General features: G+C 45.4%; 2 protein-coding genes across 2 annotated transcripts in view; both read left to right on the plus strand.

Annotated features, from left to right (window-relative positions):
* Positions 1-15,896, plus strand: part of LOC122478352 — a 95,749-nt gene extending 79,853 nt beyond the window's left edge. The window contains exons 4-7 of the mRNA XM_043571995.1: positions 10,574-10,738; positions 11,330-11,395; positions 12,584-12,715; positions 14,212-15,896. Of these exons, the coding sequence (XP_043427930.1) occupies positions 10,574-10,738; positions 11,330-11,395; positions 12,584-12,694 (342 nt within the window). The 3' untranslated portion in view covers positions 12,695-12,715; positions 14,212-15,896. The remainder of the gene's footprint in view (positions 1-10,573; positions 10,739-11,329; positions 11,396-12,583; positions 12,716-14,211) is intronic.
* LOC122478354 (transport and Golgi organization protein 1 homolog) overlaps positions 1-27,393 on the plus strand; it is a 318,345-nt gene that overhangs the window by 198,430 nt on the left and 92,522 nt on the right. The window lies entirely within an intron of this gene.

Genomic DNA, 27,393 nt, shown 5'->3' on the forward strand with positions numbered 1-27,393 from the left:
AGCTGGAGCAAAATGAAGGAGGAAGTCTGAAGCTCATCTTCAGTTCTGGAACCTTCTCTTCCTCTGTGAGAGGCATCTATTGTGGGGAAGCTCAGGCTCTCCTGAGTTCATATCCACTTGGCCTGGCTCTCTCCTGACCTTAGGTTAGACTTATTCCTATACCACCATAGCCTCAAGGTCAGCAACTGGTTTTGCTGTATTTGGAAGCCCCAGTTTGTACTTCTATCAAGTGGGGAGTAACTTGGCTCCCCTGGGCAGCCCAGTGAGAGGTTGCCAGTAAAATCGCTCGGTGGTGGGCACGTGGCTGGGGCCTGACCCATTTTCATGTCCGAATCCCCTAGCACTGGGGTGCATGTAGTAGGTGCTTGCTGAGTGTTTGCTGAGCGAGAAGTTCGTTTGCATGGAGCTCAGCAGGAGTGTGTGGCCCCAATCTTTGTTTTCAAAAACAGGAGCAGGGACAGAGTTTGCTCCTACTGCTACCTTTTTGTGATGTTACAGACTTTGAAGCCAAGTGGCTTATTTTAAGAATGAGTTTGGGATTAGGGGTTAAAGCTTTTTAGTTTTCTTTTTTTGAATGTAAGCATTTTCAGGACTCTATTCATGATTCTTCCCCCTGTCCCGCCCCCCCCCCCCAAATCTGGTATAAGATGGAAATGAATGCCAGAGTTTTTTCTTTTCCTTTTTTCTTCTCTTCTCTTTTTTTTTTCTTTTTCCACTTTTATTGGGATTTGATTACAGTCCTGAGAATTCTCTGGGAGAACAGCTTCTGCTTTGAATAATAAACGGAGACAGGGAAATAGTGCACTGTCAGATTGTGAGGCGTGGGGGTCCGTTAGAGTCACTGGCGGGGAGAGCCGAGGGTTCAGCTCCTCCTCACCTGCAGGTTTCTTCCCCCTGGGGGAGCAGACTTGGTCTCACTTGGTCGCTTGGTCAGACTTGGTCACTGAAGTTGGATTCCTCTTTTCTTTCTTCTGCCCCCGCGGCGGTTCTCTGTTTCTCTACCCCGAGCACCCTTTAATCAGATCCACTCCCCTGAGGCGGCAGAGAGGGTCCAGTGCGGTGTGACTGGAGGCTGTGTTCACATCCTCTCCCCGCGACAGCAGCCCTGTGTAATGTACGTCTTAGTTCCAGAGGTCAGCCGAGCGGACCGAGGTTCAGAGAGCTCTCGTGACCCAGCCTGAGGCACGTGGCTTCATGGTAGCGTCCGATGCACATACGGGCCTTTCTCTTTATTTAAGACTGTGCCTCTTCCTCTTTCATTTTTGCTTTTTCTTTTCAAGCAAAATTGAGTGTCTGATGTGCTCTAGGCACAGCACACTGGGTGGGTTTAAAGATTCAAATTCCTTTGTGGTTCCCACTCCCTACCTGCAAGATGAATCTGTCCCTTTCTTGTCTCCATCTCATTCTGGATATCAAAGCGGGGTTTTTTGGGTTTTGTTTTTTGTGTTTTGCTTTTTGCAGCATACTAATCACTTCATCTTAATCTCAGAAAGGGCTCTTTGGAAACTTGGAATGTAGGTAGAGAAGGCAGTTTCCCAGAAGCAGAACACTTATTCAGGGTGTGTGCAAAGCGGTGCCTTTAGAAGAGGGGAGTGCAGTGTTGGAAGTATCTCAGAAAATGTTAGATCAGAGCGTGTTCGGTGGGCTTCGCTGCTGTAGCTTTTCCCACAATGGTGCCTCCTAGCTCTCCAAAGGGAGTAGATATAGCATGTGTTACATGCATTGTTTCCCAAGATCATTTCCCCAAGGAGCATCTTTTCTGAACTTTTTAAAAATGTCTGTTTATTTTTGAGAGAGAGGGGAGGAGCAGGCGAGACAGAGAATTCAAAGTAGGCTCCAGGCCCGGAGCTGTCAGCACAGAGCCCGACGCGGGGCTCAAACTCATGAGATGTGAGATCACGACCTGAGACAACATCAGGCGCTTAACCGACTGAGCCACCCAGGCATCTGGAGGAGCGTCTTTTCTAACATGTTTTTGGAAGGCATTTGGGAACGTTAGGGCCCAGTTACACACCATTTTCATTACCCATGCACTAGCTGGTGAAGGGATCAGGGAAGCCTGGTTCGTCTCATGGGCCTGTCTGGACGTACAGTCTGCAGGGGCTGGAGGGGAGGAGGTGATGCTGTGTAGCTGTGGGGTGCGACGAGCCTCTCCACGGCCCGCCAGCCTTTCAGTCCTGGCTCTGACTGGCTTTCCACTCACCCCCGCTGGCCGGGGTCTTGGGGTGAGCAGCGCTGTACCCCGGCACTTGGGGCCTCTTGCACAGGCAGTCTCAAGGAGCTGGCAGTTCTCATTCTCTCTCAGATTACCTTCTCTCTCATGTTCTGTCTGGCTGATTGTTATTTCTCTGTTTCTTCTTCCGTCCCATTGCACTTCTCTCTCTCTGTTCTGTGTCTTCCTTTCTTCCTGCCTCTCTTTCTCTCTGCTCCTTTCGTTCTCCCTCTGCCTGTCTTTATCTCTGACTCTCTCTGACCACCCCCCTCTCTCTCTGCCACTTCCTGTGTGGGCCTTGGTCTCTGTCTGCCTGTCTGTCTCTTGCTCATGCCTGAACCCTTCTCTGCAGCTGGCTCACTCTGTCTCTTCCCTCCCCACTCCTTCCCATTTTCTCTACCTCAGTGAGCGTTCACATTGCCGGGTGACACGAAAATGCCCACTGTGCATTGCAGCTTCCTTGACAAGCTGACATCCTTTCCATTTCTTCCTTGTTGTCCCACTTGTGTGTTTTGCACATGGCCCCTGTGCAGTGGTGTACCTTGGGACCAAGTTCCCCAAAAGCCTTTGCAGACTCTCCCCTCCTGCCTGCTCCAACATTGTTCCCCTCTCTTCTGCTGAACTTCATTTCCCATGCAGACTGGTAGCTTCCCTGAGACGGGTCTTTGTTCATTGCCCTCTCCTTGGGATGGCACACGGAGTCACTCCCAGAACATAGGATGTATAAATCTGACTGCATACCTGTAGTATCTATGGTAACACTCTGTTGACCACCATACTTGGTTAAACATTAAGGTACCTTCCTGGATCCTGCTGGATAACACTCTTGCTGTTGATCCTTGCTCTAAGCTGCTTGGCGTTTCCACAGGACACCCTCCCTCTAGTGTGGAAATGACTGAGCCTGGTGGGAGAGAAAGACAAGTAATTTAAAATTCAAGGTTGGGATCGATGCGGGGGGAAAAAACTCATCCCGAGTTTTTTAATATGGCTCACTTGGAAATGAAATGCTTCCTGGGACTTGGTTGGTATCATTAAAACTTTCAGAGGGATTGATTTCATTTGTGGGCTGATACTATTTAAGTACAGAAGCTTAATAAGAAATCTATTTTTGGGGCACCTGGGTGGCTCAGTTGGTAAACCATCCATCTTTGGCTCAGGTCATGATCCCACGGCTTGTGAGTTTGAGCCCCACGTCGGGCTCTGTGCTGAAAGCTCGGAGCCTGGAGCCTGCTTCTGATTCTGTGTCCCTCTCTCACTCTGCCCCTCCCCCACTTGTGCTCTAAGAATAAATGAAACATTAAAAAATTTTTTTTAAATAAATATATTTTTCAGCTGGGTGGCACTTGCAGAATATCTAATGATCAGGTACCAAATTGTCTGCTGCCCCACAGTTATTTTTCAAAGTGCCATTTAAGAGACGTTACTAAAACTATGTTGCACATAAAGGCTTAGCTTAGAAATGTTAGTTTTTGACCCAAAATCCTCCAGAAAGATTCCCGCAGAACCCACTTTAGACCTCTCTGTGTTCCAGAATAAAAACCCGTCTTTCAGCCCAACATCTTTTTCCGTCCATGGGCAAATACCCCGAGTGATCACAGGCTCCTTGCCGTCCAAGCAAAGAGTTCTTCAAATCGCCAGTCTCTTCCCACATGTGCCTGGGTTAAACTCTTGCCCCTGGTTTATGCCTGGCTTGTTCACCATCATGGGTAGTTGGGTTCCATGGGAGAGCCTGAGGCGCTACAGTTTGGGGTTCAGGTGGGCAGTGCCTGGCTACCCAGGGTTTATGGGTGTGGAACTTTGAAAATACATTTTCTTGAAGATCAGGGTTTTGTGTCTGTTAGTAAATGCAGCATCTGCAAGCTTTGCCCCAAAGTGGGTCCCCTTTGGATGCAACCAGGAAACACTGGCAAGGTACAGAAGGGTCCAGATTTATAAACCTCATGCTCCATAATGATTTCAGCTGTGCATTGAGAGAGGCATTTGCTGCCCTGGCTTAGGCCATGTGTTGGTCACTCATGTTATTTGTGGCTGTCTTACATACAGCATGGGCCCACTGCAGGGATGTGGCAGACATGGGAGATACAAGCTCTGCCTTTGAGGACATGAGTCTTTTCTGTGACTTGCATGTTTCTGGTTAGACAGCATTGTGACTTGGCTTGGAAACAGAGGTCTACACGGACAGAGTTCTAAATCTGGCACCTTTCCTGCCACGGATGCCGAAGAAACAGAAGCCATGATTACAAGGCGGCTTTTGGCCCCCCATGTTACCTATTCTTCCTTCCCCAGCACAGCTTTGCCAGTGGCTCATTTGAATTTGCTGCCCGCAGCCCCACCAGCAGAATCGGCAGTCAAGATGTGCCTGTGCTCACAGGCATGATGCCCCCATTTTATTTACTACCAAGTCCTTCCTGAAATAAGCCTATTCTTCCTTGTTTGTTTCCATCTGACCCGGAAATTCCCATTTGGATGAAGCAGAGTCCTGCCCTCAAGATACACACGCATGATTGGCACCAGCAAGGCCCACTCTTACTTAGCTAATGAGGTAGTTGTGACCTCACTCTGCCTTCTGCAGAAGCTGCTCCCAGACTCCACTCCTGCCTCCCACAAAAAGACCCTGTGTTGCTTTGCTCCCCACCATTGTGTATTTTATTGGCATGTAAATTTCTCAGTAGGATGTCATTAGCATGGAAAAGGAGTGCCCGTGATTGGCCACCCACTGGGACTCCCCTATGGGTTTGTCTGGGCAAGGACCTCTGTCCCACTTGGTTGGAATGAAGCACTGTCCTTGACTCATTTTTGTAGCCCTCCCCATCCTGTTCTAGTCTGTCCCCACCATGCCTTATAAATGTTTTTGACCAAGACATTAAACCCTAATGTATTTTATTTCTTCTAAATTAACACATTTCTGAGGATACATAAACACATGATTTTACTTGTACAAACCCTCTAACTGGATATATTAATGTATTTATTCCTTAATAAACTTTTCTATGTGATAAGAGTTCCCTTCCCTACCAATTGCATGTGACGTTCTCCATTTTTATTTTTTAGGTTCCTTCCTAATTTTTATAATCTTTTTTTTTTTTTTAAATAAAGGCCCATTGGTACTTCCTCTTCTCCTGGCCTGTCATAAATTTAGGGCTGTTGTGTTGGGCAGTGAACAGTCTGAACTGAGTGGCATCTGGGCACCAAAACGATCTTCCAGTTTCCTGTGAAAGCTTTCCCCATATTCTTGAAGTAGATTTATGTAATCTCTCAGTAAAAACAAATGCTGTTTTTGCTCTGTACTTCTTACAAGTTGAGTCTCTGGCTAGTTGAGTCTTGGTTTGTGGGATCCTGAGTAGATTATGCCTCGGTATGTTGCTGTCCATCTTTGAGGAGATTATGTGATTGGATTGGAACAGATGCTTCTTGGTAAAGGAATCCCTGATGAATTTGCAAAAAGCCAAGCCATTGGCTCCCTTGATCTGTTCTTTTGGAAATGACCTCTTCTTGATGTACAGGCGCCATCTTGGAATTGCCTATGGGGTTCTTGAGTGCCCCCCCCCCATTGCTTGTGGGGACTGCAGAGATGCTACCTTTATTTTTGAGGAGAATGATTTTATTGACCAGGATTCAAGTGGTTTTCTCCCAGATACTCAAGGGGCTGGTCTACACCAAAATGGGGGGTTGTGGTTTGAGTGGCGTTTCCAGTGGGGCATTTGCAATATGACTGAACCAACGTTTCCGATAAAGTTGGAAAAACCTCAGGTCCCCTTAGGTTTTTATTTCTTTCCTGGGAACGTGGCTTTCTGCTTGCTGTCCTGGAGTCTCCCTGCCTGTGGCAGCATGCGGGTGTGTACACCTCAAATGGGAATCACCTCCCTCCTGTTACCAGAAGGTCCACAGCCATCGGTTGCTCCCAACACCTTGATATGGCACTGACATCTTTTTAGCTTTGTTGTAAAAAGAATCTGGCAGCTGCCTAAACAGCACCTGACTCTCATCTTCTCCCTAACCTCTTACTATTGGCCCTTGGGTCACAGAGCTCTGCCCCTTCCATTTGCTCTTCATTCTGTGTGCAGGGCCTTGCTTCTCTGCCTTCTGAATTTCGGAAGACCTACTTATGTTTTTTTCTAAGTGACATAAACAAGAGTATGTTTTTGAAAGAAATTAAATAATACATATATATATATATATATATATATATATATTGGATAGAATACAAAATACAAGTGCCCCTCTCCCAGAGATCTTTCCTGTGAAGAGATTTGGTATCTATCCTTCCAGATATACTTACGCGTTTACATAAAGACAGATGTATGTACCTATACTTGACTATTTTTAACAGCTGATTGGAACTGGCTTTCTCCATTCATGAGCATGAGTTGGGATCTCCTTCCTTCCCTGTCTTCCAAATTTTTTCAATCTTTCAGAGACCAACTCGTTCTCAAGCCCTTTGTGGCCTGTAGGTACTGAGTGGTTTGTATTTTTAACTTTCTCTGAATTCTTGTAATCCTTTTTCTCCCCTGGGCCACCCCTTTTGTCTAGTTTTCTTATGCCCTCCCTTGTTCACTGGTTTGTTCTGTTGACCCACACCCAGTTCAGTTCTTTTGCCGCTGGACAGAGGTTAGTTGTACAGTGGAGGGAACCCAGAGATATGTTCACATGCAATTGTAGTAGAGTGTGGTTGTGTGTGACAGTTGGTTGGCTCTTGAGACATGATTGTTGAATGAATGAATACACGAGAAAGAGTTCTGTAGAAGTAGGTGTAATGGTGGCACAGGGGTGGGTCAGTTAACTGGGACTGACTGGGAAGGCTTCACAGAGGACATGTTTGTCTTGGGTTTGAAGGATGAGTAGAAATTGGTCAGGAGGATGGGCCTGTTAGAAGGAACAGTGGTGTAAGTCAACACAGTTTGTTTATATTATCCGCTGCTTTGGAGGGAGTATCTTTGTGCTTCTGCATCAGATAATGAAGTCCTTAAAAATGGGAGAGGCATTTATGCTCTTACCTATGGCCGCAGATTACATTTATTGAGCACTTACTATATACCAAATTCTTTACCAAGTATTTTATGTGCAGCAGCAAGCCCGTGGAGTAAGTGTTCTCCTGTCCATTTTAGGGATGAGAAAATGAAGGCACACGTAAAATAGATACTGTCCCCAGGTCCTTGTGATGAGTAAGGGATTGAGCTGGTAAGTATCCCCTTTTTTCAGTCTTCATCTGCTCATCTTTAAACAGGACTGTTGGGGGGCAAGGGAGTGCCTGGGTGGCTCAGTTGGTTAAGCGTCCAACTTGGGCTCAGGTTGTGATCTCACAGTTTGTGGGTTTGAGCCCCGTGTCGGGCTCTGTGCTGACAGCTCCAAGCCTGGAGCCTATTTCAGATTCTGTGTCTCCCTCTCTCTCTGTCCCTCCCCCACTCATGCTCTGTCTCTCTCTCTCTCTCTCTCTCAAAATAAATAAACTAAAACCCAAAACTTAAACATGTCTGGGGGTGCCTACCAGAGAGAGTTGTATGAGGTTTGAGTTAAATGAGATAATGCTTCTAAATCATGCACAGCAAGGGGTCAGATACCACCTTCTCATAATCCTGAATAAAATACCACCCCCGTGCTTTATGTTTCTACCTAGCACTTACCCCTCCTTGGTGTAGAGTTGTTTATTTGCCGTCTCCCCCTTCATCATTTTATACTTGACTGTGTCCCTCGTGCCAGGTAGAGACTTTTAACTATTTGCTGAATGAATGAATACTAGTTTCTAGTTTCGTCACTGTAGCATCTGAAGTACAGATGCCCAGAAAATACTCGGTGAATCTGATTGAAGGTAAACATTTTATGCCAGTTCTATATGCCAGCAAGGGACCATGGATTTATGTGTCACCAGATGATCAACATTGCTGTTTTCTTTTTTTGTTTGTTTGTTTGTTTGCGGTCATGTATGAGGAGCTATCCTATGTCTCCCACCCCTGATTTTCCTGATGTTTCGATTTAAATGGTTTCCAATTTGAGTATGCAATTATGCATCAGTCACAGCGATAACTCGTGCTTTCCTTGGTGGCTTGTCAGAACAAGTTAGAGCTTAACTGGAGAAACAACTCTTGGGAGAGCAAGGGCTGGCTGGAGAAGACGTGCCCCGTCTGCCCCCCGGCCCGCATCTGGAACATCACTTCTCCACCCAGATGCTGGTCCCAGTCTTGCCCCTCTCCCAGATTCAGTGTGGATGGTGCCTTGTTAGTGCCCTCTGTGTGTCGGTGGCTGACCGGGGCACCGGTGATGCAGAGAACAGGTCCCAGACTGTCCCCTGGGCCCTCAGTCTGCATTGTGGAGGAGAGCCCCATGTGAGCTGAGCTCTGCCCCTAGCCTGGGGAGTGTCTATTGCTCCGCATCTTGGTGTTCTGACAGGACACACCAGGGAGGAATGCCTTGTCCTCAGATCCGCACTCCCCAAGGTGTGAGGCATGTGGTCCTGCTGTTAGGTGGGATCATTTCAGGTGACTCACTAGCCCAGTGTTAACCAACATGGGCCCTGCAGGGGAAGGGAGTGGTTTTCTTTGCAGGGGGCTTTCAGCAGTGCTGGCGTCTTAATCGCTTCTGTGACTCCCTGACACAGTGAACAAGGGCCTCAGGGTCAGGGTGCTGGCCGGCCATGGTGTCTGGAAGTCTAGATGCTGCGGCTCAACCCCAGGTCATCTGGCCTTGTGTCTCTGGAGCATGGCCAGGACATCCTTTGGTGACTTGGGTGATTCTAAGGCAGATAGGGTTCAGAACCACTGACCCTTCAAATTTTAGAAAGTTGCATTCATTGGCTTTGGCTCTCTCTATATAGCAAGTAACATTGGTCTGCTCTTTGCTAGAGTGATTCCATTTTTCAGTAGACTTTGTAAGAAAAAAGGCAAGTTGATTTGAGAAATAACACTAGTAAATAGTAGTGCAGGCGATATGTGAATGTGGCGCTGTGATGCTGTGCCTTGTGATGGACTCCAGTTTGGCAAGTATTCCTCCAGTCGATCATAGCGTCAGCATTTGAGGCACCATTATTTTGGCTCCCACAGAATTCCTGGGGCTGATTCCCCTTAAGGGATAGCCCCAGACACCACCCACACAGGTCACTAGTGCATCTACTCGGGGATTCTCCTGGTTATCTATCTCCGCATAGCAAATGGTCCCAGAATGTAGAGGCAGAAACAGCATTTTGAAATAACTATATTTTATGGTCTGACAGGAAGCTGGCTGCACTTGGCCCTCAACCTCACAGGCTGCAGACTTCTCAAGACCCAGGCAGAGAAGGGTCTGCTTCCTGGCTCACGCATGTGGTAGGTAGGACTCTGCTTCTTGTGGCCTGCAAGACCCAGAGCCTTAATACCTCTTGGGTTAGGGGCTGGAGACTGCCCTCCTTTCTCCCTACCCAGGTTCATTGTGGCCATTTGCCTCATCAAAGTGAGCAAGCCAAGAAAGTATAAGATGCTAGCAAGACGGAGGTCAGCTGTAACCAAATCTACAAAGTGGCACCCCATCACTTCTGCCCTCCCTCTTCGTTAGAAGCCAGTCACCGGGGCCCCCATACTCAGGGAAAGGGGACCACACGGGGCAGGAAGGTTACGAGATGGGAGCCACCAGGATGCGTCTGGGGAGGCTGCTTTGCACAGGAAACTTGCTGAACACACCTGCTCCTTAATGTCCCCATCACCTTCAGGGGCACCCCTGGGGGAGAGTTCTCGCAGGTCCCAAAGCCAGGAGATGGGCTGCTTCGAAGCCATCACAGGTGTATTTTGTGGGCAAAGAGGATCTTGGAACTGGTTTTACTTCACTTTTTGGTCAAGAGGCATCTGGGCCAAAATGACTGCTTCTCTTTAATTGATTGTGTAGAAATAAGTGATTATGTAGAAATGGACAACCTAGAGCTCCCATGGCAGGACTTTGTGTGCAGAGCCTCCCCACTCCAGTCTGGAAGTTCTGTTTCTGTCTTTATCTCATCCCTACCTCTTTCTTGCTTGCTTTATTCTTTTTTTTTTAATTTTTTTTAACGTTTATTTATTTTTGAGACAGAGAGAGACAGAACATGAATGGGGGGAGGGTCAGAGAGAGAGGGAGACACAGAATCGGAAGCAGACTTCAGGCTCCGAGCTGTCAGCACGGAGCCCGACGCGGGGCTCGAACTCGTGAACCACAAGATCATGACCTGAGCTGAAGTCGGACTTAACCGACTGAGCCACCCAGGCACCCCTTGCTTGCTTTATTCTGCCCCACCGCAGATACTCTCGTGTGCCTGAAACTTCACGTGTCTTGGGGTTTGGAGAACGTGGTATCTGGAGTTGTGTTCTGTTCAGGGTGGTCTGTGGATTTTTGAAGCACAGAGGTGACCACAGCACCTCCATCCAGGTGCCTGGGGATTCCAACCAGGAACAAGCAGGCAAGGCTGGCATTGAAAGCCCCCAGCTGGCTGGCATGCAGCAGAATCACAACTCACAGCCTGAGGAACAGTGGCCACAGCTTTCTGTGTTCCGCAAGCCTCTCTGCCTCAGTAACAGCATGGTTTTGGACAAGGTGTGTTACCTCTTTGAGCCCCACTTTTCCCATCTATAAAATGGGGTGTAGGGCTTCAGTCAGAGAAGGCTGGGTTATTTTGTAGTACCAAACAGCTCCAAAAAGTCAGTACAGAAAACACAAAGGTTTCCCTCTCAGTCACATTCCCCTTCCTCACGGTTGGCTGGGCTTCTGCATCATCACCATCTTCACACCCAGACCCAGACCACAGAGAGGAAAGAGCCTGGCCAAGCACTCACACTCTGTCTCAAAGCTTACACCCAGGTAGGGCACACATCACTTCTCTCTTCACTGGCAAAGCACGTTCTACTGAAGCATCTCAATGCAAGTGGGAGGGGAAGTACAGCCTTGCCAGCATCTGGAAAGAGCGTCGTGGGTAGCCTTGGTGACTTTCACAGGGGGCACTTCTCAGAGTGGTGGTGAGGATTCCAGCAGAGGACATGTGCAGAGCTGTAGAGCCTGACATTTAGTTACCACTCGTGAGCAGTGATGCTGTGGTCATGGCCGTGGTAATGACGCTGAGCAGACAGGTCAAGCTTATATAGGGGCCCCTGGTTGATAATCCTTGGTCTTTGTGATCTTTTCCTCCAGTGCCTGTGTCATGAGGTTCTCGGGTTCCTGAGTTCCGAGTACTGTGCTTTGAACTGGGGATCAGAGGTAAGACCGACATGGTCTGTATCTTCAGATCGCTCATAGTCTCTCCTTGGCAGCAGGAAATGGAGGGATTTCCTTTGGGTTTTCATTGTCAGGGTTTGACCTTCGTAGGGAACCGTATAGAGTAAGATAAATGCTGGAGCTGGGAGGGGCCATTGTTTCTGTACTGGTTAGGATGCTTTCAGGGACAGAAGCACAGAACCGAAGCCAAAGCAGGTTCAGCAAAGCAAGGAATTTGTTTTGCTGGATAACTGAAAAGTTTAGCACTTGGTGAGCAGTGGCTCCAGGCTGCTCCCCCACTCCAGTCATCATCAAGAGGAAAAATACAACTCTCTGTCCAACAGACAGTTGGGCTGTCCCCCAAATTCCCAACATTCTCTCCAATCAAACCAACTTAGTCATGGGCTAGTTTTGAACCACTCCCTAGGACCATATGGACAGGATAAGCTGTTTGACCTAAGGGATTTAGTGCCTATCCTGGGGTCAAGGCATAGGGTTTTTTCCACATAGATCTCTTGTCAGGTGATTTCCCTTGCCCCCTCCCATTCCTTGGGGGGAAAAACAAGCTCAGAGAAGCTAAGTGACTTGCCTGCTGCCACTCAGCACGTGAGAGAGCAGGAGCCGGCTGTGGGTCTGGGACTGTGCACTCCTGCTGCTTTGCCTTGGTTCCAGAAACATCTTCTCAAAAAGGTGCCCATTTCAAAGGGTTGGAGAAACCTCCCACGCTGGGAGACGTGAATATACAAGGGACGTTAAATGACACTGTGCTTGGCGTCTTTAATTAGCTAAACTTCATTATTTATTGCTTATTGGTAACAGATTGAAAATCAGGCAGATTTCTCCCTGGCAGGACTGTGTCTTAGGTCTGATCTCTCTGGGTGACAGTTTGGGGCTCTAACTGAAGGTTTCGGTGATTGGCTTCCTGTCATCAGTGCCAGTGACTGGGTGCTGCCCGGTGGTGATGAGACCACTGTCCAGCTGGTTGTGGGAGGCACTGATTTGGGAGAAGTGGAGCAGTTAACCTTCATGGGTGAGTATTTCCAGAAGGTGCTGTTTTGGCGTTATTGCCAGTCTCCAGTGTTGAGCATCACAGTGCAAGTTGTCTAAGAGGCACATTTTGCAATGTGCCATTTTAGTGTTTGAGGACAGAGAGGTCAGCTCCAAGAAGTCTTTTTTGATTTCTTCTCTCAGTGCCATAATCTTGGAGCCCTGCAGACTGGATCTCCTAAGGCTAATCACCTGCACGAACTGCTCTGTGGAATTTATTTGCCCTCCCACCCATCTGGCCTTTCCAAGAGCTGACAGCACCGTGGGACAGGTCAGGTGAGTGAACTGAGGAAACGATTTGCCCCTATAGTCACCATGTTCCTCAGGGAAGAACACGTCTTCCAGTGGGCCCCTACCCCCAGTCTTTGGAAATGACCATCCCTACCCGTAAGTGATGCCGTGACCCTTCCTTACTTGTTCATTGAGATACTTGCCAAGTGCCTCCTGTGTGTCAGACACTGGGATATGACACACCAGTATGTAATTTCTTTCACTTAGTGTATGGTAAGCCCAGTGGGGAAGTAGTATCTGCCTGCTTTGCGGCTGGGAAAGGCAGGGCTGGGGCCACCGGGGGCTTTGGGCATGCTCTTTGGAGACCATGTCCTATCCTGGTGTGGGTTCTGGACCCTGTGCTTCCTGCTTCCTCTCCCAAGAACCCTGCACCCTTAAGCAAGTCGGGTCACCTCTCAGAGTCCACATCCCCATCTGTGCATAAAATGATGCCTAACAGGGCCTGGCATGGAACAAGACTGGAGTAAGTGTAACAAATGATCGCAGGTCTGGTGGTTTTACAACAGCACAATACAAATTTATTGTCTCACAGTCATGGAGGCCAGAAGCCTGAAATCAAGTTGTGGGCACCAACAGGGTCTGGCTCCATTTAGAGGCTCCAGGGGAGGATCCTTCCTTGATGTCTCTGGTGGCTGCCAGCCACTCAGCTGGCTGTCCCGTCCGTGACCCCCTCTTCTCCTGCCCTGCGCCCTTTGACCCACAGCCACCAGATGGCTGTCCGGTCGAGCAGCTGTGGTGAGGACACTAAGGTTGGGGTTCCTGGTAAAATGCCACTCAGGAGGAGGGGGTCTGCCTTAAAACAAATGGAAGCCTTTAAACTACAAGGAACAGAAAATCCACTGGTATGTTTGTAGCCTGGGATAAATCATTCTCAAAAGTGTGGCAAATGCAGATGCCAGCTCAGCGTAAATAAGGAAAGAGATGAAGGATGAGAAAGAAAATAAAAAGCCTTTATTCCAGAAGAGAGGACAGGGCAAAGAAGAGGGAGCAGTTAAGTTTCTGTTCTAATAGAGAGCGACTGAGTTCAGTCCTCGTGTCTCTGGCACCTTGGGGAAAGTGGGCCATGCCAATTCTCTGCTCCTCATGGCGGGGCTGACAGGCTCAAGAAAATGCAGGGGCCTGGGAGAAAGCCGACAGTTTGCTGTAACATCCCAACCTCCGTAGTGGGGCTGGCACCCTCTGTTTGGAGTGGCTGGTGAACGGGCCCCGAGGTGCCCTGGAGAGATAAGGAGATGAGGTGCATTCTACAAAGTGGAAAATGGGTTCTGATCAAACATGAGCCCGTGGGAAAGACTGTGAAGTTCTGAGCCACCTGCATCTGCCTTCCTGTTGTTGTCCTAGTGTGGGGAGGTGGGAGGGCGGCATGGGACAGGAGGTTGAGGGGTGGCACTTACTGAGTGCTTACTACTAAGGCAGAGTGGGTACCGCGCTGGGCGGCTTGCAGACATGACGAGGTGGTGAGTGCTGGTTCCATTTTGCAGACCAGGAAACCAAGGCACAAGGATTCTTAGGAAGCGGTGAGACCCAGGTCTGCCTAACCTTAAGACGTCAGATGTTGTGTCTTTCCTCAAGGACCTCCGCAGCCAACACTAATCAGTACAGAGCTTCCAGAGAAGCAGACCCCTCTACCCCTGCCCCAGGTGCCTGAAGTGGCGTCCAGGGTACGGCTTTCTTATTTGTAAGCAGAAATGAAACCCCTGGGAGGAGACATTCCAGAGCCATTTCACTTTTACTTGAACATGAGCAGTGCCTGTTCATGTGCAGATGCGATCACTGCGCTTGCGACAGTAAAAATACCAACCGTGTCATTAGCGGCAACCCTTCTGGGCATGCCCATGCTCTAATGACCTGAGCGTCTTCCCTGCTCTTTACAAGAAGCCGCCTTTCTGCGGCACTCAGTCTTACGGGTTCTTTCCTTCAGAGATGAGCCTGGATTCTTGTTTTGGACCCACATTTCTTGGTGCAGAAGCAGCAGCAAAGAACGAGGCCTGGGATTCAGCCAAACCTGGCTTTGAATTCTTGCTGTATCCGTGAGCACAACACTCAGCCTCTCGAGCCTCTGGCAGGATGGGGGACACCTCCTATTGAGAGCTTGCTCTGGGCATTTTGTGGATAAAAGCCAACAAGTGACTGCATCTTTAAATGCCATTTATCATCATCAGTCCTTTCCAGAATGACCTGGGGCCGCCTTTCCTTCACTGGCCTCCAAAAGTCATTTCACTGGGCTGTGGAAATCAAACAGTGGTTCCTCTCCACCAAGAAGAGTTGAATGTTGCCCTGAAATTACCAATAATTTTTCTCTGGCTGTTCCGTCATTGAGCGGAGCAGGAGTTGGCCAAGTTTCTCTGTCAACGCCCAGATAGTATGGGTTTTAGGAAGGTGGTCCACACTGTTTCTGTCACCATTACTCGACTTTGTGGATGTCATGTGAAGGCTGCTGTAGATGGTAAGTGTTGTACAAGCATCCCTGTGTCCAGAGAGAATTTACCAAAGCAGACTGGGATTGGCCCATGGGCCATGGTCTGCAGATTCCTGCTCTGTCGAATGGGGAGGTTCTGGGTCTCAGGCTGGAATTGGCAGCATGAATGCTCCAAGGTCTCTGCCCTGGAGGGTCGCCCCAGTGACACACCTACCCTTGCACAGTCAGGGGGCGGGGGAGTGGGGAGTGTGCTGTTTGCAAGGAGACAGCTTCCAAGGTGATAGACGTGGCAGGAACCTTCTGTTGTCCCTGTAGTCTGATGTCTCCAGCAGGTTCACCCAGATGTACCCTCATCCGCTGCTGGGTGATACGGAACTGCTCAGATCTGTCACTCTAACAGCCACAATACCTGTTACTGCTCTTGAGTGCTGCTTAGTGGCCCCAGCTGGGCTCCAAGTCACCCTTGCAGTTGTGTCTGCATCTACATGTACTTGGGGAAGTCCTGCATGCGCTCTCCACTTACCCACAATTCTAGCAAGGGCGGATTCGGATGCTCGTGTTTGCACAAACCTTACACTTTTCTTTGGCATCTCCTGGTTGCTCTGTGCCTCATTTTCTCTGGCCACTCAGTGGGAGATAAGGGTGAAATGAGAATGAATGAGGTGGTTTGTTAGTGGTTTCTTTTTTTATTATTTAAAAATTTTTTTTAAATTTACATCCAAATTAGCATATAGTGCAACAATGATTTCAGAAGTAGATTCCTTAGTGCCCCTTATCCATTTAGCCCACTGCCCCTCCCAGAACCCTTAGTTCTCCATATTTATGACTCTCTTCTGTTTTGTCCCCTTCCCTGTTTTTATTTTTGTTTCCCTTCCCTTATGTTCATCTGTTTTGTCTCTTTAAGTCCTCATATGAGTGAAATCATATGATTTTTGTCTTTCTCTAATTTCAATTAGCATAATACCCTCCAGTTCCATCCACATAGTTGCAAATGGGAAGATTTCATTCTTTTTGACTGCTGAGTAATACTCCATTGTATATATATACTACATCTTCTTTATCCATTCATGGTTTGATGCACATTTGGGCTCTTTCCATACTTTGGCTATTGTTGATAGTGCTGCTATAAACATGGGGGTGCATGTGTCCCTTCGAAACAGCACACCTGTATCCCATGGATAAATGGCTGGTAGTGCAATAGCTGGGTCGTAGGGTAGTTCTATTTCTAGTTTGTTTTTTTTTTTATGAAATTTATTGACAAATTGGTTTCCATACAACACCCAGTGCTCATCCCAAAAGGTGCCCTCCTCAATACCCATCACCCACCCTCTCCTCCCTCCCACCCCCCATCAACCCTCAGTTTGTTCTCAGTTTTTAAGTCTCTTATGCTTTGACTCTCTCCCATTCTAACCTCTTTTTTTTTTTCCTTCCCCTCCCCCATGGGTTTCTGTTAAGTTTCTCAGGATCCACATAAGAGTGAAACCATATGGTATCTGTCTTTCTCTGTATGGCTTATTTCACTTAGCATCACACTCTCCAGTTCCATCCACGTTGCTACAAAAGGCCATATTTCATTTTTTCTCATTGCCACGTAATATTCCATTGTGTATATAAACCACAATTTCTTTATCCATTCATCAGTTGATGGACATTTAGGCTCTTTCCATCATTTGCCTATTGTTGAGAGTGCTGCTATAAACATTGGGGTACAAGTAGCCCTAGGCATCAGTACTCCTGTATCCCTTGGATAAATTCCTAGCAGTGCTATTGCTGGGTCATAGGGTAGGTCTATTTTTAATTTTCTGAGGAACCTCCACACTGCTTTCCAGAGCGGCTGCACCAATTTGCATTCCCACCAACAGTGCAAGAGGGTTCCCGTTTCTCCACATCCTCTCCAGCATCTATAGTCTCCTGATTTGTTCATTTTGGCCACTCTGACTGGCGTGAGGTGATATCGGAGTGTGGTTTTGATTTGTATTTCCCTGATAAGGAGTGACGCTGAACATCTTTTCATGTGCCTGTTGGCCATCCGGATGTCTTCTTTAGAGAAGTGTCTATTCATGTTTTCTGCCCATTTCTTCACTGGGTTATTTGTTTTTTGGGTGTGGAGTTTGGTGAGCTCTTTATAGATTTTGGATACTAGCCCTTTGTCCGATATGTCATTTGCGAATATCTTTTCCCATTCCGTTGGTTGCCTTTTAGTTTTGTTGGTTGTTTCCTTTGCTGTGCAGAAGCTTTTTATCTTCATAAGGTCCCAGTAATTAACTTTTGCTTTTAATTCCCTTGCCTTTGGGGATGTGTCGAGTAAGAGATTGCTACGGCTGAGGTCAGAGAGGTCTTTTCCGGCTTTCTCCTCTAAGGTTTTGATGGTTTCCTGTCTCACATTTAGGTCCTTTATCCATTTTGAGTTTATTTTTGTGAATGGTGTGAGAAAGTGGTCTAGTTTCAACCTTCTGCATGTTGCTGTCCAGTTCTCCCAGCACCATTTGTTAAAGAGACTGTCTTTTTTCCATTGGATGTTCTTTCCTGCTTTGTCAAAGATGAGTTGGCCATACGTTTGTGGGTCTAGTTCTGGGGTTTCTATTGTATTCCATTGGTCTATGTGTCTGTTTTGGTGCCAATACCATTCTGTCTTGATGATGACAGCTTTGTAGTAGAGGCTAAAGCCTGGGATTGTGATGCCTCCTGCTTTGGTCTTCTTCTTCAAAATTCCTTTGGCTATTCGGGGCCTTTTGTGGTTCCATATGAATTTTAGGATTGCTTGTTCTAGTTTTGAGAAGAATGCTGGTGCAATTTTGATTGGGATTGCATTGAATGTGTAGATAGCTTTGGGTAGTATTGACATTTTGACAATATTTATTTTTCCAATCCATGAGCAGGGAATGTCTTTCCGTTTCTTTAAATCTTCTTCAATTTCCTTCATAAGCTTTCTATAGTTTTCAGCATACAGATCTTGTACATCTTTGGTTAGATTTATTCCTAGGTATTTTATGCTTCTTGGTGCAATTGTGAATGGGATCAGTTTCTTTATTTGTCTTTCTGTTGCTTCATTGTTAGTGTATAAGAATGCAACTGATTTCTGTACATTGATTTTGTATCCTGCAACTTTGCTGAATTCATGTATCAGTTCTAGCAGACTTTTGGTGGAGTCTATCAGGTTTTCCATGTATAATATCATGTCTTCTGCAAAAAGCAAAAGCTTGACTTCATCTTTGCCAATTTTGATGCCTTTGATTTCCTTTTGTTGTCTGATTGCTGATGCTAGAACTTCCAGCACTATGTTAAACAGCAGCGGTGAGAGTGGGCATCCTTGTCGTGTTCCTGATCTCAGGGAAAAAGCTCTCAGTTTTTCCCCGTTGAGGATGATGTTAGCTGTGGGCTTTTCATAAATGGCTTTTATGATCTTTAAGTATGTTCCTTCTATCCCGACTTTCTCAAGGGTTTTTATTAAGAAAGGGTGCTGGATTTTGTCAAAGGCCTTTTCTGCATCGATTGACAGGATCATATGGTTCTTCTCTTTTTTTTTGTTAATGTGATGTATCACGTTGATTGATTTGCGAATGTTGAACCAGCCCTGCATCCCAGGATAGAATCCCACTTGATCATGGTGAATAATTCTTTTTATATGCCGTTGAATTCGATTTGCTAGTATCTTACTGAGAATTTTTGCACCCATATTCATCAGGGATATTGGCCTGTAGTTCTCTTTTTTTACTGGGTCTCTGTCTGGTTTAGGAATCAAAGTAATACTGGCTTCATAGAATGAGTCTGGAAGTTTTCCTTCCCTTTCTATTTCTTGGAATAGCTTGAGAAGGATAGGTATTATCTCTGCTTTAAACGTCTGGTAGAACTCCCCTGGGAAGCCATCTGGTCCTGGACTCTTATTTGTTGGGAGATTTTTGATAACCGATTCAATTTCTTCGCTGGTTATGGGTCTGTTCAAGCTTTCTATTTCCTCCTGATTGAGTTTTGGAAGAGTGTGGGTGTTTAGGAATTTGTCCATTTCTTCCAGGTTGTCCAATTTGTTGGCATATAATTTTTCATAGTATTCCCTGATAATTGTTTGTATCTCTGAGGGATTGGTTGTAATAATTCCATTTTCATTCATGATTTTATCTATTTGGGTCATCTCCCTTTTCTTTTTGAGAAGCCTGGCTAGAGGTTTGTCAATTTTGTTTATTTTTTCAAAAAACCAACTCTTGGTTTCGTTGATCTGCTCTACAGTTTTTTTAGTTTCTATATTGTTTATTTCTGCTCTGATCTTTATTATTTCTCTTCTTCTGCTGGGCTTAGGCTGCCTTTGCTGTTCTGCTTCTAGTTCCTTTAGGTGTGCTGTTAGATTTTGTATTTGGGATTTTTCTTGTTTCTTGAGATAGGCCTGGATTGCAATGTATTTTCCTCTCAGGACTGCCTTTGCTGCGTCCCAAAGCGTTTGGATTGTTGTATTTTCATTTTCGTTTGTTTCCATATATTTTTTCATTTCTTCTCTAATTGTCTGGTTGACCCACTCATTCGTTAGTAGGGTGTTCTTTAACTTCCATGCTTTTGGAGGTTTTCCAGACTTTTTTCTGTGATTGATTTCAAGCTTCATAGCATTGTGGTCTGAAAGTAAGCATGGTATAATTTCAATTCTTGTAAACTTATGAAGGGCTGTTTTGTGACCCAGTATATGATCTATCTTGGAGAATGTTCCATGTGCACTCGAGAAGAAAGTATATTCTGTTGCTTTGGGATGCAGAGTTCTAAATATATCTGTCAAGTCCATCTGATCCAATGTCTCATTCAGGGCCCTTGTTTCTTTATTGACCGTGTGTCTAGATGATCTATCCATTTCTGTAAGTGGAGTGTTAAAGTCCCCTGCAATTACCACATTCTTGTCAATAAGGTTGCTTATGTTTATGAGTAATTGTTTTATATATTTGGGGGCTCCGGTATTCGGTGCATAGACATTTATAATTGTTAGCTCTTCCTGATGGATAGACCCTGTAACTATTATATAATGTCCTTCTTCATCTCTTGTTACAGCCTTTAAAGTCTAGTTTGTCTGATATAAGTATGGCTACTCCAGCTTTCTTTTGGCTTCCAGTCGCATGATAAATAGTTCTCCATCCCCTCACTCTCAATCTAAAGGTGTCCTCAGGTCTAAAATGAGTCTCTTGTAGACAGCAAATAGATGGGTCTTGTTTTTTTATCCATTCTGATACCCTATGTCTTTTGGTTGGCGCATTTAATCCATTTACATTCAGTGTTATTATAGAAAGATACGGGTTTAGAGTCATTGTGATGTCTGTATGTTTTATGCTTATAGTGATGTCTCTGGGACTTTGTCTCACAGGGTCCCCCTTAGGATCTCTTGTAGGGCTGGTTTAGTGGTGACAAATTCCTTCAGTTTTTGTGTGTTTGGGAAGACCTTTATCTCTCCTTCTATTCTAAATGACAGACTTGCTGGATAAAGGATTCTTGGCTGCATATTTTTTCTGTCTAGCACCCTGAAAATCTCGTGCCACTTCTTTCTGGCCTGCCAAGTTTCAAAAGAGAGATCAGTCACGAGTCTTATAGGTCTCCCTTTATATGTGAGGGCACGTTTACCCCTTGCTGCTTTCAGAATTTTCTCCTTATCCTTGTATTTTGCCAGTTTCACTATGATATGTCGTGCAGAAGATCGATTCAAGTTACGTCTGAAGGGAGTTCTCTGTGCCTCTTGGATTTCAATGCCTTTTTCCTTCCCCAGTTCAGGGATGTTCTCAGCTATTATTTCTTCAAGTACCCCTTCAGCACCTTTCCCTCTCTCTTCCTCCTCTGGGATACCAATTATGCGTATATTATTTCTTTTTAGTGTATCACTTAATTCTCTAATTTTCCCCTCATACTCCTGGATTTTTTTATCTCTCTTTTTCTCAGCTTCCTCTTTTTCCATAACTTTATCTTCTAGTTCACCTATTCTCTCCTCTGCCTCTTCAAGCCGAGCTGTGGGGGTTTCCATTTTGTTATGCATTTCGTTTAAAGCGTTTTTCAGCTCCTCATGACTGTTCCTTAGTCCCTTGATCTCTGTAGCAAGAGATTCTCTGCTGTCCTGTATACTGTTTTCAAGCCCAGCGATTAATTTTATGACTATTATTCTAAATTCACTTTCTGTTATGTTATTTAAGTCCTTTTTGATCAGCTCATTAGCTGTTGTTATTTCCTGGAGATTCTTCTGAGGGGAATTCTTCCGCTTGGTCATTTTGGACAGTCCCTGGCGTGGTGAGGACCTGCAGGGCACTTCCCCTGTGCTGTGGTGTATAACTGGAGTTGGCAGACCTGATGTCTGCCCCCAGCCCACTGCTGGGGCCACAGTCAGACTGGTGTGTGCCTTCTCTTCCCCTCTCCTAGGGGTGGGATTCACTGTGGGGTGGTGTGGCTCGTCTGGGCTACTTGCACCCTGCCAGGCTTGTGATGCTGGGGATCTGGCGTATTAGCTGGGGTGGGTAGGCAAGGTGCTCAGGGGCAGGAGGGGCAGGCTTAGATCGCTTCTCCTTAGGTGATCCACTTCAGGAGGGGCCCTGTGGCAGCGGGAGGGAGTCAGATCTGCTGCCGGAGGTTTGGCTCCGCAGAAGCGCAGAGTTGGGTGTTTGTGTGGAGCGAGCAAGTTCCCTGGCAGGAACCAGTTCCCTTTGGGATTTCGGCTGGGGGATGGGCGGGAGAGATGACGCTGGCGAGCACCTTTGTTCCCCACCAAACTGAGCTCTGTCGTCAGGGGGCTCAGCAGCTCTCCCTCCCTTTGTCCTCCAGCCTTCCCGCTTTCCGAGCAGAGCTGTTAACTTATGACCTCCCAGACGCTAAGTCGCGCTTGTTGTGGGAACACAGTCCGTCAGGCCCCTCCGCTTTTGCCAGCCAGACTCGGGGGCTCTGCTTGGCCGGTGAGCCGCCCCTCCGCCCCGGCTCCCTCCCGCCAGTCCGTGGAGCGCGCACCGCCTCGCCGCCCTTCCTACCCTCTTCCGTGGGCCTCTCGTCTGCGTTTGGCTCCGGCGACTCCGTCCTGCTAATCCTCTGGCGGTTTTCTGGGTTATTTAGGCAGGTGTAGATGGAATCTAAGTGATCAGCAGGACGTGCGGTGAGCCCAGCATCCTAAGCCGCCATCTTGCCGCAACTCCTATTTCTAGTTTTTTGAGGAACCTCCATACTGTTTTCCAGAGTGGCTGCACCAGTTTGCATTCCCATTGTCTGTATATTTTCTGATTTTGACTATGATATGCCTTGGTGGTGGTCATTTTCTGTTGAATCTAATGGGAGTTCTCTGTGCTTCCTGGATTTTGAGGTCTGTGTCATTCTCCAGATTTTGAAAGTTTTCCACTGCAATTTATTCACATAAACCTTCTGCCCCTTTTCCTCTCTTTTCAACTTCTGGGATTCCTATTTTTCAGATATTATTCCTTTTTTTTTTTTTTTTGTAAGTCACTGAGTTCTCTACTTCTTGTATTATGCTCTTTTGCCTGTTTCCCTCCTTTTCTCTGCTTCATTATTCTCCACAATTTTATGGTCTGTTTTGCTGATTCACTGCTCTGCTTTGTCCATCCATGCCATTGTGGCATCCATTCGATATTGCATGTCAGTTTTAGCATTTTTAATTTCATCCTAACTAGATTTTATTTCTTCTCTCTCCAGAAATGGATTTTATGCTTTTTCCACCCCACTAGTACTCCTATTATTGTGGTTCTAAATTCTAGTTCAGACATCTTGCTTACAGCTGTGTTGATTAAGCCCCTATCATTTCTTCCTGCTCTTTCTTTTGGGATGAATCCCTCATCTTGTTATTTTGGAGGAAGAAAAAAAATTGGTCAAATAAGAAAAATTCAAATAAAGGAAGCTAAATCCTTGGTGTGTTTTGGTTGCCTTGTGAAAGAAGCTTGCTCTGTGGGGAATAAGCTTAGAAATTTGTTAGCAAAGGGATGGCTTGAAATAATGGTTAATTTCATGTGTCTCAAAGTTTTCATGAGTAATTGTAAAGATAGCTATGAAGAGCTTTGGTAACCTAAAACTTTGAAGTTTTGCTAAGTTAAATGATAAACTGGGTTGAATTCATTGGTATCTAAGTATTTTCCAAACGAGATGAAATACTAAAGCAATGATTACTGAACATAGTTTTGTGCTTTCAGCTTCTTTTTGCACAGAACCTGAGGATACTTGAGTTTGTTGGTCAATGTGCTGTGTGCTTAATTGAAATACTGTACTATGGAAGAACCTCTGTTTTAAAATTTCAGATCTAGAAAAATTCTGATATAACAGTTCACAATTGGTCACTACTTAGTTTTCACTGGAGCCTAAGGTTTCTAAGAGGTAAAATTCTTCTGCTAAATGTAATTAAGATTGATGGAAATAAGGAAAGCAACTCTGAATTTTTTTTAAAAACATTGTAAAAGGTTCATGAAGGAAAATCTTTGGAAAGGAATTTTATGTGCTGTTGGGACAAGGTTGAAATAAATGTATTTTAAAAAGTACACTGGTATAAGATTCCAATTCTGCTTTTCTCTCTGTTAAAAAAGACAAAGGTTTCTTGGATTGTTGGTCGGCTCTTGATGAAAAAAAAAATGTAAACAAAGTTGTTTTTTTCTTCTCTTTTGTCTCCCTAGAAAACCAAGGTTTATATGTTTTGCCTTTATCAGGTCTTTGGTTACTTAAAAAAGGTTAAAACTTCTCAATATTAAAGGAGCTAAGTTTTTTTTTTTTTAATTTTTTTTTTCAACGTTTATTTATTTTGGGGACAGAGAGAGACAGAGCATGAACGGGGGAGGGGCAGAGAGAGAGGGCGACACAGAATCGGAAACAGGCTCCAGGCTCTGAGCCATCAGCCCAGAGCCTGACGCGGGGCTCGAACTCACGGAGTGCGAGATCGTGACCTGGCTGAAGTCGGACACTTAACTGACTGCGCCACCCAGGCGCCCCTAAAGGAGCTAAGTTTTACTCACAGCTATATAACCCTACATATTTGCCTTTAAAATCTTCATGGCACCTTGGTTAAGTAAATAAGTTTTAAGTTTTATATTGAACCATAATCCTATTTAGACATGTACTTTAAAACTTTCTGAGGGTTGGGGCACCTGGGTGGCTCATTTGGTTCAGCGTCTGCCTTCAGCTCAGGTCATGATCTCACAGTTTGTTAGTTCGAGCCCTGTGTCGGGCTCTGTGCTGACAGCTCAGAGCCTGGAGCCTGCTTTGGATTCTCGGTTTCCTTCTCTCTCTGGCCCTCCCCCACTTGTGCTCTCTTTCTCTCAAAATAAATAAATGTAAAACTTTCTGAGGGTTTTAACAAACTTCCTCAAGATGTGAATTGTAAATGAAGTCTTTTTGACTAATTAGACTTTTTGCTTGATATGTTAAATTACTTGGAAAGAACTCTCAAATAATGATAAACCTTAGGTTGTATTGCTTGGGTAAATGCTGTAACTGTTCAAATATATATGTGAAATTCCTGCAGTTTTAATATGCTTTGATAATAAGGTTATCACTTGATATTCTGATTATTGAAGTGTTCTGTGTTACAGAAATAACTGAATTTTCTTGTCAAGTGCATTACAGTCTTTTGTCACTTGCAAAATGAGTTTCATCTTCAAGGAGGTTCAGAAAAAGAACTTTTTTAAAAAAACAAATACAGCTTTTTGATATCTTTAAAATCATAAAAGTGAAATGGGCAACAATTTCTAGAACTAAAAAGCTGCATTCAAACTGAACAAAAGATTACTAACATGACACTAAGTGAACTGAAAAAAATTATGATTTTTATGACTTTTGTTTGGAACATTACTGGTTCTCTAATGTTTGCTCTTCCAGATTAGGAAGAGCTCAGGCTCCAGGCTGAGCATGGAGTCTCCTTGGATCTCTCTCTCTCCCCCTCTCTCTGCCTCTGCCCCCTTTCCACAACTTGTGCTCACTCTCTTTAAAATAAAATTTAAAAAAAAAATCCCAGTGCAGCTCTTTCTGCCCACGGGTCCTGTCCCTGTCCTATAATAAAATCACCTTTTTGCACCAAAGACATCTCAAGAATTCTTTCTTAGCTGTTTGCTCTCTCAAACCCAAACCTTCAAAAATTTTTTTACATTTCATCAAAAGCATGTATGAACTTGTGAAAATTAGTAATGGGAAACCTTATAAAATGGACATGTGATGTTTTGGTAGGGGCAGCTCTCCCACCCTACCATGGCAAATTAATTGTAGACACAACAGGAAAAGAAGGTCTTGACCTTACAAAGACTTGACCTTGCATGTGGATACTAATTGACTACTGCAGCCAGAGGGAAGAAACTCTTTCCTCACCACCGCCATCTCTGCAACAGCTCAGACAATGAGAAGCCACCACATTTCAAACCACCATTTTACTCCAGTGGACTTTTAATAAGCTGTTCCTACTTACCCTTTTTCTCCTTAAAAAAAGCATCCCCCCCGACTTTGTTTCCTGTACTTGCTTATGGTTTTGCCACGGCTTGTATGTCCCAGATTACAATTTTTCATTCTTGAATAAAACCATCTTCTTCTGGTAAAATAACTGGCGGTTTCTATTTTTAAGGTTAACAATTCTTGGTGATCAGAAGTGGGCTCCAGAGAAGACCCCAACTGCTCCAGAGCTGGCTAGCAAACAGGTGCAGTACCCATGGACATTTCTGAGCTGCTTCATGCCTACCCTGGCTGGGGCTTTAAGGACAAGTTTTCTCGTTTTTTCAAGCTCCACACCTCATGTCTCAGTTCTCCAAGATTTATTTGAGATCTATTTACGATGGTTTTTTTTTTTAATCATCTCAGAGGGTACTCATTTGGCCTTAAGTCTAAAGGAACTGTGCTAGCTTTTGGTCTAGTTACTGTTTTGAATGAGACTGCTCCTAATGGAACTGGACTAGCCCTCAGTCTGAGTCCTTTTCAATATCAGACCTTTCCAGTTGGAACTGTGCCAGTAGGAATTGTGAAGGCCTTTGTTCCTATTTCCCTTTGCAACTGGACTGTTCCCATTGGAACTCTGCCTGTTGGAACTGTGTTAGCTTTCAGTCTATGATCTTTTTGGGGCTCAACTGTTCTCTCTGGAACTGTGCTGGCCTTTGGTCTGATTCCTTCTGGAAATAGGCTGTCCCTGAAAACCTTCTAAGAAATGGGATCCCAGACATCAAAATGCTTTGAGGGCATCCTGCCTACTGGGACTCTGGATGGTTTTATGTTTAAAAACTATGGTCCCTCTCTGTATGCACATTTATAAATAAATAGACTGAATTAACCAGAAATAATTTAGAACTTCAATGGCCATGATGGGGAACTTTCAGTCATTTCAAACTTAATTTTCTCAAAGCTAAACTGGAAAACCAGGGTTCAAAATCGACAAAACTGAATGAGATGCCTATTTCAGTAGGTATTTTGAAGCTTCCAAATGCTATCAAGAATCAAAAATTACATCTCTCCTTGGGGTGCCTGGATGACTCAGTCGGTTGAGCGTCCGACTTCGGCTCAGGTCATGATCTCATGGTTCGTGAGTTTGACCCCGAGTTGGGCTCTGTGCTGACAGCTCACAGCCTGGAGCCTGCTTCGGATTCTGCGTCTCCCTCTCTCTCTTTGCTCCTCCCTTGCTCATACTCTGTCTCTCTCAAAAATAAATCAAGATTAAAAAAATTTTTTTTAAATTATATCTCTCCAAATACAATTTACAATCTAAATGATGCAAGCATAGATTAAAAAGACAAAAAGCGGCTTTTGAGTCCTCTTCTTCCCTTCCCCCACCTTCTCTGTCTACAGAGAGGAGGCAGTCACCTTGTGCTCAGGCCACACCTCAGGCCCTGCCTCTGGTGCCCATCTTCCTCTGACATAGTGTGTAAGGCCATGACTAAGGCCTCACATTTTTCTTAAGGCTCCTTTCCTGTTGTTTTGTTTTGTTTTGATCTCAGTTGTAATGTCCCCAATTGGCAGCTCATACCAGCTCCTCCAGGGTCCCTTCCAGGGCAATAGCCAATTTTTGCATCTTCCTCTGAATATCTGGGGGCAAATGAGTGACAAATTTGTCATTTAAAATCATCTCAGCCTCAGGGGTGTCAGGGGAGATAGCCATATATTTAATGAGAGCCTCCCTAAACCTCTCTAGGAAGGCCATTGGGCTCCCATTTTGTGTTTGTAAAATAGTGGCTAATTTAACATAATTTAAGGGCTTAACCTTAGACCTCCTTAATGTTTCTAAAGCACAAGCTTGGAAGTGGTGGCAATACCATTTCTTAATGGGATGGTCATAGTCTCAATT

This window comes from Prionailurus bengalensis, unplaced genomic scaffold, assembly GCF_016509475.1.
Source record: "Prionailurus bengalensis isolate Pbe53 unplaced genomic scaffold, Fcat_Pben_1.1_paternal_pri Un_scaffold_53, whole genome shotgun sequence".
Lineage (NCBI taxonomy): Eukaryota > Metazoa > Chordata > Mammalia > Carnivora > Felidae > Prionailurus > Prionailurus bengalensis.